Here is a 16,026-nt window from a genome sequence, read left to right as displayed (position 1 = left end):
CATGTGACAAGATGTGGAAGTGACCTCATCTCCCTTCTGAGAACATAGTGAAGAGTTATGAAGAAATACAGTGCAAGGAAGATCTAGCTAGTCATGGTCCTGTGGCCAGAGGAAATGAGATCTGGAAGAGGAGTCCTAATGTGAAGGTGGTCATGACAGGAGCTAGATTTTGGGGGATGACAGGTCAAGAATTAGAAGGGCAAACAGCACATTCCCCTTTTCAAAACTTGTTGAGGCCAGGCTAGCATTAGATTAGAGAGATAGAGAAAAGAATGAGGAGCAGAAGACCAGGTCAGAAAGAGAGAAAACCGAAGAACAGATAAGCCAATAGGAGAATGTTATTCAGATAGGAGAAGAGCAACAAATAAGGTGGGGTTTGGAGGTGAAAGAAGAATAAAAATGCATGGGACCTATGAGGTCAGAGGGTGAAAGAAGAAAACACATTGGAAATTTAGGCTTAAATACAGTATGATGTGGGAGCTTGAACAGGAGAAAATAGAGTTATACTGGTTTTTCAGCAAGGAAGTATGGTTACTCTAATCACATGCTTTGGTTTGGTATTAGATTTCTCTGGTAACACAGATCCTTTTCTATTACTTAACATGATTAATGTGCCACATGTTTTAACTGTGCTCAGTCCCATGGACATGAAATGGGAGTCAGCATGCAGAAACTAAATCATTTGGAGAGGAGCTAATGATTGATTTAAATACAAAAGGATTAATTGGTCCCTGAATCAGCCTATTAAACTGTACTCTGATCTTGATTGAAAGTGGAAGAATCTCTCATGCATGGCAATGACTAAAATAATACATTTTTCATGACATTAATCCTTTTCTCTATATGTTGTTTATTATGGTTTTGTGTCATGTGGTGTATTGTGATCTTAATTGATATATAAGGGGTGCAGTGTATAAACAAACAATTTTGGATGGTTGGGGGAACATGGCAAATGAGTTGCCATGCTCATTGTAGATATTTTTCAATTGAATAATACACATTCAACTCAGAAAAATATAATGGAGTCAGACATGTGCTGACCAAATGAAAATTACTTGTTTTATAAGAAATTCAGATGGAATGTGACAACACTCTTAAAGAAGGATTATCGATTAGTAATGAAATGGCCCATCAGGCTTCAGATATGATTAATCATCTTTATAACAATCCCACAAACTGAACAGTTTTCCTCACTGTTTTAATAATTTTTTCTGTATGAATTTAGTTTTCCTTTTCAGCTTTCCAGCTAGTGCTTCTGGTTGACTAGGTGCTTCTATTTGGGACTGACAACCTCCCAGTCTACTTTTCTGGAGTTTAAGTTTGTCTTCTCCTCTCCGTGATGCGTTCAGCAGCTTTCAAATAAATAATATACTGCAAATGGCACAAGAGAAGTACAAGTCCCGAGAATGTCTTTGGATCTACTTTTAAGAACCCGGTAATGTTTTTCAAAATATTGAACTTACTACATAAGACAATGAAAACCACCATAAAACCCCAGGAACAACCCATGTTAAACAAAAGTTATTTAAATTGCATTACCTTAAATGTAGAAAATACCAGGTTTAAGGTTCCTTGTGTGATCTTAACTCTACATTCCTCTGGTATGATTTCACACAGTTTTTGCTGTGGACCATCCTCTACAGGAGGACACATAACTTACTAGAACAGTGGTTTAAATATGCATGAGTAGCTTCATTTTTCAGACAACATGGTTAAGGACAAAGTATGGCAGTGTAACCAAGTGGTTTGGATTTGGATCTGGATCTGTCATTACTGGGATTTGTCATTACTGGAAAACTGGATTTTAGTCACAGTTTATGTAACCAGTGAAGGCTTGAGCAATAATGGTGTGAAAGGTACAGAAGTATTAACATCTATTGGTAAAAGAAGTCTCGAACTCATGGTTTCTTGACTCCCAGGACAGTGTATCTTCTTCTAGAGTGTTTTCGATGGAGAAAGCAATAGTGGTGGTGGTGATGGTGTTTTAGCTGTGTGTGTTAACTGCTAAAGTGAGATGCCAAGACAGTGAATACACTGAAATGTTGAGGGATTTTGGTGTACTGCCAAAAATATTCTGTGCTGTCTGAAACACAGACTGACTGACATTTTTCAACAATTTATAACCTAGTCAGATCTTACCTGATTTTAATGGGGCCAACAAAAGACTTTTTCTGACTCTAAGACTGACCTCTTGACAAACTTCAAAGTTCTGCTGAAAACCATAGAGGTATTAGAGCTCTTCAAAAAGGTTGCAATATTTTTTTATACTGGAAAGTGTTAAGTACTAAATATAAGAGTAGCTGCCATTCTGCCTATAAACAAGTAAAATGTGAGAACTTTTTTTAGAAAGGTAGGAAACAAGAAGGGGAATCAACACTTACTTCCATCATCTGCAGATCACTGCATCCTTTTAATTGTGATTTCTAAAATGGCTCACGACACAGTCAGCAATTACCTGTCCACATGTTCTAGAGATACAGTAAGTCATCTTTTAATTTGAAGAGTACTCTTGCTTGGAGACCTTGCCGGGGAGTTACTGCTAGCTTCGTTTGTTGCCTGCTTCCTGGCTTTATAGGCCCTGCCTCTACCTGCCCAGAGAAGCCTGTTCTAATCGATTCCCTGTTCCCTGGTTCCTCCTCCAGATGTGGCCTGGACAGTCAATTGGTCCACTTAGTTATCTTAACCCTTTCAAGGCTTGTGTGGGGTGAACACCCCATCACATACCCTCCCCCTCAAGCCTGCAACCCTTGGGGGCATGGATGCCTCCTGCCCTACATTTGTCGTAATTGGGCCTGCAAGTTATCCCTTTCTTGTTCCACCTCACCCACCAGGAGATGCATATTTTCCTGCTCCTCCATAGTATACCTGAACTTTTCTTTTTCGCATTCCAGATCTCCTTCTGCTATTTGCAGGACCTGCTTAACAGCTACCAATTTCTCCTGCAACTCCTTTACTTGCCCTCCAGAATCTCCCAGCTAGCTTTCCCACAAGGTCTGAGTGCCCAGCACAGTCCGATTTACTTCAATGTTCATGCCTCTGTCCTAGTCATGTTGTCTGCTAGCTCCTTCCTAGAAACTACTGGGTACATTGATTGATGTCATCACCGCCACAACAGTCTCTGGCGTACTCTGGTCTCGGATACACCCCCCACCCCCTTTTTCCGGTCTCTCTCTGGAGTCCATGTCTTCCCCTTTACTATCTCCCAACTTCTTAAGAGGGCAATGTCTTTTTATATGGCCAGTCTCACAGCATCTCTAAAACAAACTCTTTGCCTTGCCTTGTGAATAGGCCCTGCTGCAGCCTTCTCTTGTCTAGTCCTTTCCCCGGGCTGGCCTTCACTTCACGGCTTATCTATGGACACCCCCTTCTTAGGTGCCCCTGCTGACCACAGGCAAAACACACTCCTTTCTCTCCTGTTCTCCCCACAGGTTGGACTCTTTTGGGCTTTCTCCCCTTCCTGCCTTCCAAATAAGGCTTCTTTTCCCCACATCCTAGTAGGGACACTCCTTTTTCAGGTGTACGCATCAGCCACAAGCATAACAGTGCCTTGGCCTGACCACCTGACCCTGGTACTTCTTTTCCAGTCTCACTTCCTGCAGCCTCTACTAACTACTTCTTGCTCAGCCAGCTGTACCAAATAATTTTGCAGGTACAACCTGTGCCTCCCTCTGTCTCTGCTCGTTCAACAGAACCTGCCTCAGCAGGGCCTGGATCCATCCCTGTTCTTTGTTAGTTTCCTTCAGTCCAGGCAGGAGGGTATAAGTGCCCTCTGTGAAAATAGCTTCTGCATACTGTGGTTCCATAGTCTCTTTCCCTTTTTCTGCTATGGCTCCCCACGCTCCCCTTGTATCAGGAGTGACCGCATTCTCCACCAATTGTTATGGGGTCCACTCACCTCACATGGCGCCTCCTCCTGTTGGCTCTGGGGCTTAGCTCTTGCCAGGAACTGTCCTCCTCAGTCTTTTTGCCCTGCGGCCCCTTTTGCTGCAGGAAACGCAGCCTCCTCTTCATGACTCAGCCCTCCAGCCGGGTCACTACGTGGTTTCCCCTTCCAGGGGTTTACCCGAAGTCCTTCTACACAGTCTCAGGCAGTTGTCTCCAGCATTGCCCTGATGGTGCCACTTCCCCGGGGTCAGTAGGGGAACCTGAGACCACCTTCTACTTCAGGTTCAGTCCAGGAACCCTCAGCCCAGCAGTTCTGGGCTTTCCTCTCCCAACCCTCACTGCTCTTTCCCTGGACTGCTTCCTACTCTTCTGGTTCCCCCCACTTTCTCTGGAAGTAACAGCTCCAAACCTTCTGTCCCTTTTCCAGGGAGTGATTGCTTCCCTTGATTGTTGCTAGCTTCCTGGCTTTATAAGCACTGCCTCTACCTGCCCAGCTGAGCCTGTTCTAATCAATTCCCTGCTCCCTGGCTCCTCCTCCAGCTGCGGCCTGGGGAGTTAATTGGCTCACTTAACCATCTTACCCTTCCAGGCCTTGTGTGGGGTGAACATCCTATCACAACTAGACATACGGAAAACATAAAAGAAATACACATTTCAGAACTGTAACTGGTTCCCTGTGGTTGAGATCTGGAAGATGGGCACAGCTAGTTAGTATCCTGTGGCTTTTGTATTTCTTGAGAAGAATTTGTGCATCATTGATCCATGGAATGTATTTGGCTTGCTTCTACGTATTATTTTTAAACTGGAGATGCACACAACAAAAGATTATGTTGTAATTTAATGTTTGAAAGCAGAAACTGAAAGTGCATTTGATTCTCACATTGGCTTTCTTTTTTGTTGTTGTTTTGTTTTTGGTTACTGTACTAACATATAGTAACCAATGGGATCCACATTTCCCTTTGCTGATGAATTTTTTATGATTAAAAAGAGATTAATTAAACTTTCAAGTGTTTGTATAAAATTGTAATTATAACATTGTGTGGGGTTATTTATTAAGGACATATAGTTTCTTAATGGTCTTGATCTAAAAGAATGTTACTTAGAATAATAGCACTGAGCTTTCCTAAGGGAAAAAAAGGATACATAAACTGTTTTGGAATATAGGAAAAGTAAATCTCTATTCAGACACCCTGAAGAAAAGAGGAGTGATCTTTGATCTGTTCCTCCATTATTTATTCTAAATTTGATCTGAGGAATATTGTTAGTATTTTGTTTGCTTTGTGCTAGCTTACACTCTACCAATGTATGTGTGTGAAAGCATTTTTGTGACCCATTGCTTGAAAAACATAATGTAAACTGACAAGTAGCATGTTACTCCTGGTGGCTATTAGCTTCTAAAAAAACATGAATTGCTTATTCCTTACCGATGTATTTTAAAAAAATTAAATAAAGAAGTAACCGGGCAAAAACTAAATAAAGCAACAGCATATTTCCTTCTTTGTGGCAATTAGTGTTGATTAAAAAGTATTATGTTTGTTTCGCCTCTTTCTCTTCAAGCATTCAGATTTACCATTGCAGAGCGTACTCTTGGAATCATAAATCTCAGTGTTATGATCTTGGAGGAATTTAGTAAACAGTATCATTAAGGCTGCAAGCATTTCCTCTGTGTTTTTAAACATTTCATGCAGTTGGTACATAAGGGACAATGTAACTCTACTCGTGTCAGTTTCTTTCCTTTTGCATAGGCAGGTTTCTTTGATACTCACTCATTTCTGTCATACTGTACTTTGTTCTTTCTAGCTAGTTTTAGTAGAGAATAGTTGACAGGCTTGTTTTGTTTTCATAGGTACTAATATGGCAAGTCTGTGCCGTTGCATGGTACCAGAACATTTTCTTTCCATTCTGTTCTAGTCTGTCTTTCTAATCTGTTTTTGGTATTTCTAAAAGCTTGTCTCTCTACAAATTTTTATACCAATTTAACTATATATGAATAGAAACTGTTACAATTTTATTGGAGCAGTTCCCTATTGTGAAAGTAATTGTAATAATACAAGTGCTTGTATCAGTATTGCTTTTTTTGGTAATAAATTATACCAGCATAATCACATCAGTATAACTTGGTCCACACTAGGGGATTACATTGATTTAACTATATCACTTTCTAAAGTCAGTACAAAATATGTAGACTAGGTCTCAGCTGCCTAGCATCTTGGCATTCAGGTGTTGTTCAGTGGGAGCTAAACCAGCATCTGATGAACTTTGCAAAGCAATGCAAACACCCCAGCAAACTTTCTGAGCACCCAGTAATCCTTAGCTCACTTTGTTCTGATGTTCGTAATTCAGAAGTGAATAACTTCTTTAATATGCCTTTCTGTGACTCATCCTTGGCCATTTACACTAAATCTTACTAAAGCCTTTCAAGTAAACTTCATTTGAAGTTGTGGCAAAAGAGCATTGGAAGGATTTTCAAACTATGATTAAAACCTACTGTATTTCTTCTATGACTTGTGTCTTTAAAAAGCTTCCATAAATAACCTCAAATTTAGTGAAAAAATGTTGGCTGGTCAGAAACTACATATACCATGTGTAAAGCTGAAGGGACGTTTATTGGGAATTTTATGATATGGGGAGGTCAAGGGGAAAGGAAGGGAAAATTAGATTCATAGTTGAAAGTAAGGTTCAACTTTGACTGTGAAGTTCTACTGTTCTGAGGTCCCAGACCGGTTCCTAGGTGTGTGATTCCCCAGTTCCAGTTAGTCCACTTTCTGTGATTTGTTTGGTTCTGCATCTGTTAATATCCATCTACTCACTTCTCTGTAGGATGGATCTGGATAAAAATAATCTAGTTTAAAGATTTCACATCATGTGGCAAGAAGGTCATGCCCACAAACCCTCCAGCTGCTTAAGGTGCTTCAGAATGGGACATTCCCAAAAGGATGCCCAGATTGCACTGCCTTTACCAATCATGTCTCCTTCAAGTAGAAGGAGTTTTCTGATCAAATCGAAAGTGATCATGAAATGGTAGAGTTCATGATTCTAAGGAATGGTAGGAGAGAGAACAGCAAAATAAAGACAGTGGATTTCAAGATGGCAGACTTTAGCAAACTCAGGGAGTTGGTAGGTAAGATCCCATGAGAAGCAAGTCTAAGGGGAAAAACAATTGAAGACAGTTGGGAGTTTTTCAGAGAGATGTTATTAAGGGCACAAGAGCAAACTATCCCACTATCCTAGGAAAGATAGGAACTATGGCAAGAGACCACTCTGGCTTAACCAGGAGATCTTCATTGATCAAAAAATCAAAAAAAAAAGTCCTACAAACAGTAGAAACTAGGTCAGATTACAAAAGATGATTGTAAACAAATAACACAAGTATGCTGGGACAAAATTAGAAAGGCCAAGGCACAAAATGAGATCAAACTAGCTAAAGACATAAAGGGTAACAAGAAAACATTCTACAAATACATTAGACACAAGAGGAAGACCAAGGACTGGGTAGGTCCATTACTCAGTGAGAGGGTGGGATGAACAATAACAGAAAATGTGGAAACGGTAGAGGTGCTCAATGACTTCTTTTTTTTCCCGGTTTTCACCAAGAAAGTTGGTGGTGATTGGACGTCTAACATAGTGAATCCCAGTGTAAATGAGGAAGGATCAGAGGCTAAAATAAGGAAAGAACACGTTACAAATTACTTAGACGATTCAGATGTCTTCAAGTCACCAGGGCCTGATGAAATACTGAATACTAAAAAAAGCGACAACCGTCTCATAAACAAACTAAGGAAATGTAACCTAGCAGTAGCTACTATAAGGTGGATACATTACAGATCCAGACTAACATGGCTACCCTTCTGATACTAGAATACTCAAGGAGCTGACTGAGGAGATATCTGAGCTACTAGTGATTATCTTTGAGAAATCATGGAAGACAGGAGAGATTCCAGAAGACTGGAAAAGGGCAAATATAGTGCTCATCTATAAAAAGGGAAATAAGGACAACCTGAGGAATTGCAGACCTGTCAACTTAACTTCTGTACCTGGAAAGATAATAGAGCAAATAATTAAGCAATCAATTTGCAAACATCTAGAAGATAATAAGGTGATAAATAACAGTCAGCATGGATTTATCAAGAACAAATGGTGTCAAACCAACCTGATAGCTTTTGTTGATAGGGTAACAAGCTTTGTGGATGAGGGAAGTGGTAAACGTGGTATAACTTGACTTTAGTAAAGCTTTTGATACTGTCTCGCATGACCGTCTCATAAACAAACTTAAGGAAATGTAACCTAGATGTAGCTACTATAAGGTGGATACATAATTGGTTGGAAAACCATTCTCAGAGAGTAGTTACCAGTGGTTCATAGTCATGCTGAAAGGGCATAACAAATGGGGTCTCACAGGGATCAGTTCTGGGTCCGGTTTTGTTCAATGTCTTCATCAATGATTTAGATAATGGCATAAAGATTACACTTACAAAGTTTCTGGACGATACCAAGCTGGGAGGAGTTGCAAATGCTCTGGAGGATAGGATTAAAATTCAAAATGATCTAGACAAACTGGAGGAATGCTCTGAAGTAAACAGGATGAAATTCAATAAGGGCAGATGCATACTCCATTTAGGAAGGAACAATGAGTTGCACACACACAAAATGGGAAATGACTGCCTAGGAAGGAGTACTGCAGAAAGGGATCTGGGGGTCATAGTGGACCACAAGCTAAATTTGTAACAATGTAACACTGTTGCAAAAAAAAGCGAACATATTCTGGGATGTATTAGCAGGAGTGTTGTAAGCAAGACACAAGAAGTAATTATTCTGCTCTATTCTGTGCTGATTATGCCTCAGCTGGAAAATTGTGTACAGTTCTGGGTGCCACATTTCAGGAAGATTGTGGACAAATTGGAGAAAGTCCAGAGAAGAGAAACAAAAATTATTAAAGATCTAGAAGACATGACCTATGAGGGAAGATTGAAAAAATTGGGTTTGTTAAGTCTGGAAAAGAGAAGACTGAGAGGGGACATAACAGTTTTCAAGTATATAAAAGGTTGCTCTTAGCCTTTGAGGATAGGACAAGAAGCAATGGGCTTAATTTGTGGCAAGGGAGGGTTAGGTTGGACATTAGGAAAAACTTCCTAACTGTCAGGGTGGTTAAGCACTGGAATAAATTGCCCAAGGAGGTTGTGGAATCTCCATCACTGGAGATTTTTTAGAGCAGGTTAGACAAACACCTGTCAGGAATGGCACATATAATACTTAGTCCTGCCATGAGTGCAGAGGACTGGACTACATGACCTCTCAAGGTCCCTTCCGCTCCTGTGATTCTGTTATTCTAAGATACACGCAAACAAATGTTACATTCCTAACTTAAACTAGTCTTTAAACTTTTTCCTTTCAAACAAAGCTTTGGAAATAGTATAAAGAAGTGTTGAGGCAGCACTCATATTATTATGACCATAAATGGCATAATACTGAATTATCGTACACAACAATGCGGCATAAGAAACCTACCCTCTTCCACGTCTGTGGGAACTATCCATTTAATAATCAGTCCTCAGGATCCTCCCCATTTCTTACACACGCAAACTGTGGCAGTCAGTCTCCAGTTAAGGAACAGTGAGTGTGATGTCCTTTAGCAAGCAGTCAGTACTGCTCCTTAGAACATAAGGTAGGAAAGTGTTGAGAAGTGCACATCTTACTGAAATAACCAGGACTGAGCATGCTTCCACAGAACTTTTACTTCCTGATAGTTTGAAGTATTTGCAGTTGGGTCTATAAGCTGAACCCCAGTCTTCTTCTGCCTGATACAGCAGAGTGTTAGCATTATTTATCTATTGGGTGCTCCACTACTTACATGTATGTTTTCTTCTTAGCTTTCAATATCAGACTGTGATCATGATCTCTTTGGAGAATCTTTTGATACCTCTTGACTATAAATGAAATTCTGCATTGCTCTTCAGGGAAATAGTTAGAAAAATCCTTTTGGTGGTGATTTCTACAATCGGAATTTGTTTCTTATGTACTTTCTGGATCATGAGCTCTGTAGTGGAGATTCAGAGCAGAAGTTGGTCTGATGTTGATGGAAAAATCATGATATGTTCTCGTGTGAATTTATCTAGACTGTGAAAAAGGTGCTTTTTACAAAAATAAATTAGCTGACATGATTTTAAACAGTCCTTTAATACTTGGGGACTGATTTTGCTTTCAGGCTTCTTTTCCTGTGTTACTGTGGTACAAAGGGACCTTTGTGAAAATCAAATAAAGTCCCTAGAGCATACAGACTTAAACATCTTGAAAATTGTTAGCTCTTTGTGATATAGCGTAGGTTACTTGTAGTTTACAAGAGCAGCCACCTTGATTTTAATAATGTAAAATTGTATCTACACTAGTTGTTAAAGGGTGTTTGAAATCATGTTTAACTTGATTTTTAAAAAAGCACCTTTTTCATCACCTACACCTACCCCAAGGGGTATATACTCTTGTCTGTCCAGTGCATCCCAATAACAATGATTTACCAAATGGACATTAACTCTCAATTGGAGGGGCGAGTGGTAGGTGGAAAACCATTGATCTTTCTCTTTTGATGGATGAGAGGTTCTCCTGAACATAGATGGTACTGCTCCTTGGCAGGATGGTGGCAAATTCTGGATAGCGAAGTAGTCTGCCAAACCACAGCAAGTGACAGCTGCTAGTCCTGGAACAGTGTGATGCACATATGAAAGGAAATAAATGCATCTTTTTCTACTTCGGGACTGCTGAAGGCAACACCTGTTCAAATAAAGTTACCTTTTGAAAGCTTTGAGTATCCAGTTCTCATGACCGCAGGTGAATCGATACACAATCATGCTGTTGAAGGAGTTGTACAAAGGCCACATTTCTGAAACAAAACCAGTAATTGATAGCTGTAAGATTCATGATAAAATTATTACAAAATGCCTAATTTGAGAAGACACAGAGTTTAAACTTTGCGCTAGTGAGCTGTTAAGAAAAGGTTAGTTTATGCCCTAGGCTTAAGAATAGAATAGTAGGTCGGTGAGTCTCTGTCAGTGTTAGGTTTATTCTTGACTTTTAGTTTATTAATATTCAAAAGGATTTTTTAAGGCTGGTTTCTGGAGAGAAATTGTTCATGACAATTCCACAGTGAATATGTTTCTATGTAGTATCTCGTAAACCACTAAGATACCAGTACAAGGGGAGGGCTTTTTCTTTTTGGAAACGTAATGTGTAGCTCAGCTGTAAAATAAAAGTACTTCCGTGTTCCATGAATAATATAAATGTCACTTTTAAATGTATGCTCTGATTTGGCTGCATTTTCATTTGAGAGAGTTCTTCCGTCGAAACGAGTTTTTAAAAGGAGTCCATTTCAAACACTGTATCCAAAGGCCAGGAATTAGACACACAGAGATTTCAGAATGGGAATATAGTAGTGATTTTCAAGGTTATCCATTTGTTCTGTTTTATTTGTTTTTTATACTGCTGTGGACTTGCTACATAATGTTTGTTTATAACGGTATTCTAGTTTATTCTATAATATTAATACTTGGAGTACAATGGTATTGACTGTCATTTGTACATACTGGTATAAATATTAATGAGTTCTTATCTTTGCATTAGGGTAATACTGATTTTTATTTGAAGGATCTTAGAATTTTCAGTGAGAAAAACACATTGATTTTAATCACAGACTAACGCAGACTATACTTTCAATAAACTTCACTCTCTGTTTTTTTTTCCTCAGTGATAACTACTCTGATATTTGTAACACAGGATAATGTTCATAGTGAAATGTAGTAATAAGTTTTTGGGTCATTACATAGGCAGGATCCAGCATCCTAAAGTGTGAATTTATATTCATAATGAATACAATGAACTTGCCTGATCTTTCATTTTTATTGCAGTTCTGTATCAGCATTATTCTGAAGTGTGGTAATAAAAATAAAAAAGACTCACATTCAAAAATCATTAATGCTTCCAGCCTCATATTGTAAAATTTTGTATGTGGTGGTGTTGTAATGTTGGTGGTCCCAGGATATTAGGGAGACAAGGCAGGTGTGGTAATATCTTGTATTGAACCAACTTCTGTTGGTAAGAGAGGCAAGCTTTTGAGCTTACAGAGCTCTTCTTCAGATTCTGAATAATGTATGGGCTTGTAAGCTTCTCTCTCACCAACAGAAGTTGGTTCAATAAAAGATATTACCTCATTGTAATATTTTGAGATTCCAGAAATTTAATCCTGACCCATTGCTGTGGGGGAAAACATTCTCAGATGTGATTCCCATTGCTGAAATTTTTTTTCCATAGATAGAATAGAATAATTAACTAAATAAAAAGTAATAATATCCGGAATTGATTAGTCTGTTACTAACTGAGATGTAGAAATAAACAGCAGTGTAACTGGATTTGAGAACAGAATCACCATTTTTAGTACTCTGTAATTTTTCCACTAACCAAAAATGTGTGGCTGATTGGTTGTTTTTGTGTTTGTTCAATCTTCGTTGTGTGCTGGAAGAGGCTACTGTGATTTGGAGTTCCTGGAAACTGTCTTAAAAATTCATATATTGTAATATAACAAAGTCAGGCTGGACGGCTGCAAGCAGATGGCCCTTTTGGGTTCTGGGAACTGGGTGGGCTTATAGGCTCCTCCCCCAGCCTAAGGGGAGGAGCCAATGAGCCCAGGACTCATATACATACCGGGGACAACAAAAGAGAAAATAAGGACAGATGTGAAGGTCAAAGGGTCAAAAGTAGGGAACCTGAAGGGGACCCTAAACAGAAAACCCCAGACAGCACCCACTGCTCCTCAAAGGTGTCAAGGGAGCCAGCAACACGGCCCAAAGAGAAACTGCCCAGATACGTGAAAAGATTGAGGAATGGAAGTAGGCCCCATAGTCGCAGAGCACTCCCTCAGCCAACATCCTGTCCTGGTGTTATAGATGGCCATTTTGGCCATCACTAGGAGGAGGTTGACAAAGAGATCTCACGACTTCATAGTGCTGCAGATGGGGCGTGCATAGATGAGAAGGTGCAGGGAGCAGTGCAGCCAGAAACATAAAAGTAGTCCAGGAGGAATCAGAAAAGGGGTGCAACCTGGCGCACTCAAGGTAAGCGTGTGCCAGTGTCTCCCTCGTGCAGCAAAAGGAACGGGGTCAGCGATGGGGTGAACCATGCCAGGTACAAGCCGATGCTCATGGCTCCATTAAAGAGCCGCCAACTAATATCCCCGGCAGGCCATGGCCATGGGACCAAGGTGGAATACAGACTGGCCCCCTGGGTCCCTCACCCTCAGGAGATGGCGGTAGATCCCGCCACTTAGTATCAGGGTGGGATACAAGGATGAGGAAATGGAGAGTATAGCGCATGAACGTATACAGATGTGCCCTTGGCATGGTTCAGAAGTGAACCGGATGTTGATCGTGCAGCCGGCTCGAGGTATGCAAGGGGACAGCTGAGGGGGCTCATGGAGCATGTGCATTGCTCCCGACAGCCTGTAGATAATGGTTGCTTTCTCAGGAAGCCTCACCTAAGCCTATTGTTTTCCCTAATGGCCCATTACCTTGAATAGGCCCTTCACAGCCAGCTATCTAGATTGGAAGCATTTTGCCTAGTTGTTGTCACCCAGGTGTGCCTACATGTGAAATACAGTACATAGTCAATATTTATATATTCAGATACAAAAAGGATACATGCATACAAATAGGATACTCATGCAGTAAATCATAACTTTCCAGTTACACCTGACATGACTCATCGTGTATGAAATGCATCATAATTATGCCATAATCATATCATCATAATATCACTAGGAGGAATATGGGGTGCACTTTCACAGGCCCTTTTCCCAACAAGCTGAGGAGTGGCTACCTCAGGTCAATTAGGGACACCTGAGACCAACTAAGGGCTCCTCGGGTGGGAGAGACAAGCTGCTGCAAGGCCAGTGGCAGTAGGGAGATAAGCTTCTCCAGGAAGAGAGGCTGCTCTCCTCTCCACAGAGTAAACAGTCAAACCTGAGTGCCTGTTTAGAGGGAGGACTGATATCCTGAGGCCTACCTTGAATATAACGAGAGGTAAACACCGATGGGGAAGACAAACACTCTCCAGAATGGGGCTGATTTACCCCAGGTCTCATCACTGCAAGAAGAGGAAGTGCTAAGTGTGGGGAAGCGGAGGAGATGCCGTGCTACAGTAAATAACCATTGCTATTGTCTTTAAACATCAGTAGGAAGCTGCACACAGTCCTAGTTTAGTTACTAGTGCTGTCTGAACTCCCTGGAGTTTGGTTTATAACTGGCATCCTATCAAAATGATCGGTCATTTTGGGCACATATACGTGTTTGACAAAGACCTCAGCTGTTCCAAATAGCTCCTGCCTTCTCCCATTCAGTTGTGTGCTCTAACTTTGAGTGGTCTTGATTCTCATGATGACAAGAGTTTGCAGTGGTACATGCTATATGGATGGTTATAGGATGCATTATGAAACAGGAGACTATTGTATTACACTGGGGCCCAGCATGGGGACCCATTATTAAGGATCAGCTTCTGCACCATCTGCTAAATCCTGTCCCCTTTGCAAAGCTGGACTTTTCATAGAGGTGTTCTAAATCTTCCTGTGTGGCCATGAAGTGCCAACCTCAGAGCTGCTGTAGCCTATATACACTGTGCTGCCACACAGTTATAGGGGAAGGATATTTGGCAGTTGAATCTGCATGCTTGCAGATGCATAGACCAAGCCCCAACCCCATAACATTTTTCTGTTTTACTGCATATGGAGTCCCATGGATCACAGTTCATTTAGGGAGGCAGACCCCTCCCTATCCATAGGCTTTCTGTTTTCTGTCTTCCTCCTGCCTTCCCCTAACTCCCCATAGGCCCCTGGTAGTACCTGCTGCCCTTGGCACCCAGTGGAGCAGGGAGCAACGTTTGTTTCTGAACCAGGGAGAAGGAGTATAAAATACCACACACTGAAGCATGATATGTTGTCTAATAGTTGAGAATCACTGCATTAGATTATCAGAATGTTTCCCATAGTAACTATCACTAAGACAGTCAAACACTCAATGTCAGTTGGTGTTCCAAGAATTTAAATTTCAAATTGCAACAGTATATTTTGACAGCCCACAGGGTGTACATATGAAAAGCGAATAATAGATCTACACATTTCCATCTCCTTATTCTATAAACATGTGGATTTTGTAAAAACTGTGGAAGATCAAAAATTTTAGTGTGACTATGTAGAGGATCTACAGTAGGTGAAACCTTTACACAAGATTTATTTGTCTGAATTAAGTATGACCTCATAGCAAAAGAATAAAGCGGATGATGTTATCATTCTAATTGTAAACATGCTGACTGCCAGTGTGCCAAGGGACTTGGGGAGCTGCACAGTCAATTAAAATGTAATAATAAGCAATGGTTTAATACTCCTCCTTTCCCTCCCCCCAATAAAAAGCAAGCAAAATATTCAGACATAATCTCAAGAGATTATTAAAAGTATGCAGTGAGGAATGAGTTGAGATGGATGTTCCTGCAGGAACCAGTTGCACACTTCTGAGCTACGCAGCAAAAGCTCAGTCACCTGCTGCCTTCAGGCACAAAGGTGGAATCCCCACACCTATAATATGAGTAGTGTCACACTGTGAGAAACTGTGATAAGGCTCAGTGAGGTTCTTTGGTGATAATTAGATTCATCTCAATTAAGGACTTTTAAAATCAATAGGACCAGCTCAAATTTCATAGAATCATAGAACTGGAAGGGACCTCGAGAGGTCATCTGGTCCAGTCCCCTGCACTCATGGCAGACCTAAAGATCTAGATCAGTGCTTCTCAAAGTCAGGCCGCCACTTGTTCAGGGAAAGTCCCTGGTGGTCCAGGCAGGTTTGTTTACCTGCCGCGTCCGCAGGTTCGGCCGATCACGGCTCCCACTGGTTGCTGTTCACTGCTCCAGGCCAATGGGGGCTCTGGGAAGCAGCGCGGGACGAGGGATGTGCTGGCCACCCTTCCCACAGCCCCCATTGGCCTGGAGCGGCAAACCGCAGCCAGTGAGAGCTGCAATCGGCCGAACCTGTGAACACGGCAGGTAAACAAATGGGCCCGGTTCGCCAGGGGCTTTCCCTGAACAAGTGGCGGACTGGCTTTGAGAAGCACTGATCT

The 16,026-nt window shown here is 41.0% G+C and overlaps 1 protein-coding gene across 4 annotated transcripts in view; it reads left to right on the top strand.

Moving 5' to 3' along the window:
- Positions 1-16,026, top strand: part of MED13L (mediator complex subunit 13L) — a 389,999-nt gene that overhangs the window by 276,242 nt on the left and 97,731 nt on the right. The window contains exon 1 of one of the 4 annotated variants that reach the window (XM_050924291.1): positions 1,392-1,435. The exons of the other annotated variants lie outside the window; for them this stretch is intronic. Coding sequence (XP_050780248.1) covers positions 1,407-1,435 — 29 coding nt within the window. The 5' untranslated portion in view covers positions 1,392-1,406. Of the gene's footprint in view, positions 1-1,391; positions 1,436-16,026 lie in introns of those variants that run through there. 4 annotated transcript variants of the gene reach the window in all.

The sequence above is a fragment of the Gopherus flavomarginatus genome, chromosome 15, assembly GCF_025201925.1.
Source record: "Gopherus flavomarginatus isolate rGopFla2 chromosome 15, rGopFla2.mat.asm, whole genome shotgun sequence".
Classification (NCBI taxonomy): Eukaryota; Metazoa; Chordata; order Testudines; family Testudinidae; genus Gopherus; species Gopherus flavomarginatus.
The sequence above is the reverse complement of the archived record's forward strand: the minus strand, read 5'-3'. Positions and strand labels throughout refer to the sequence as shown.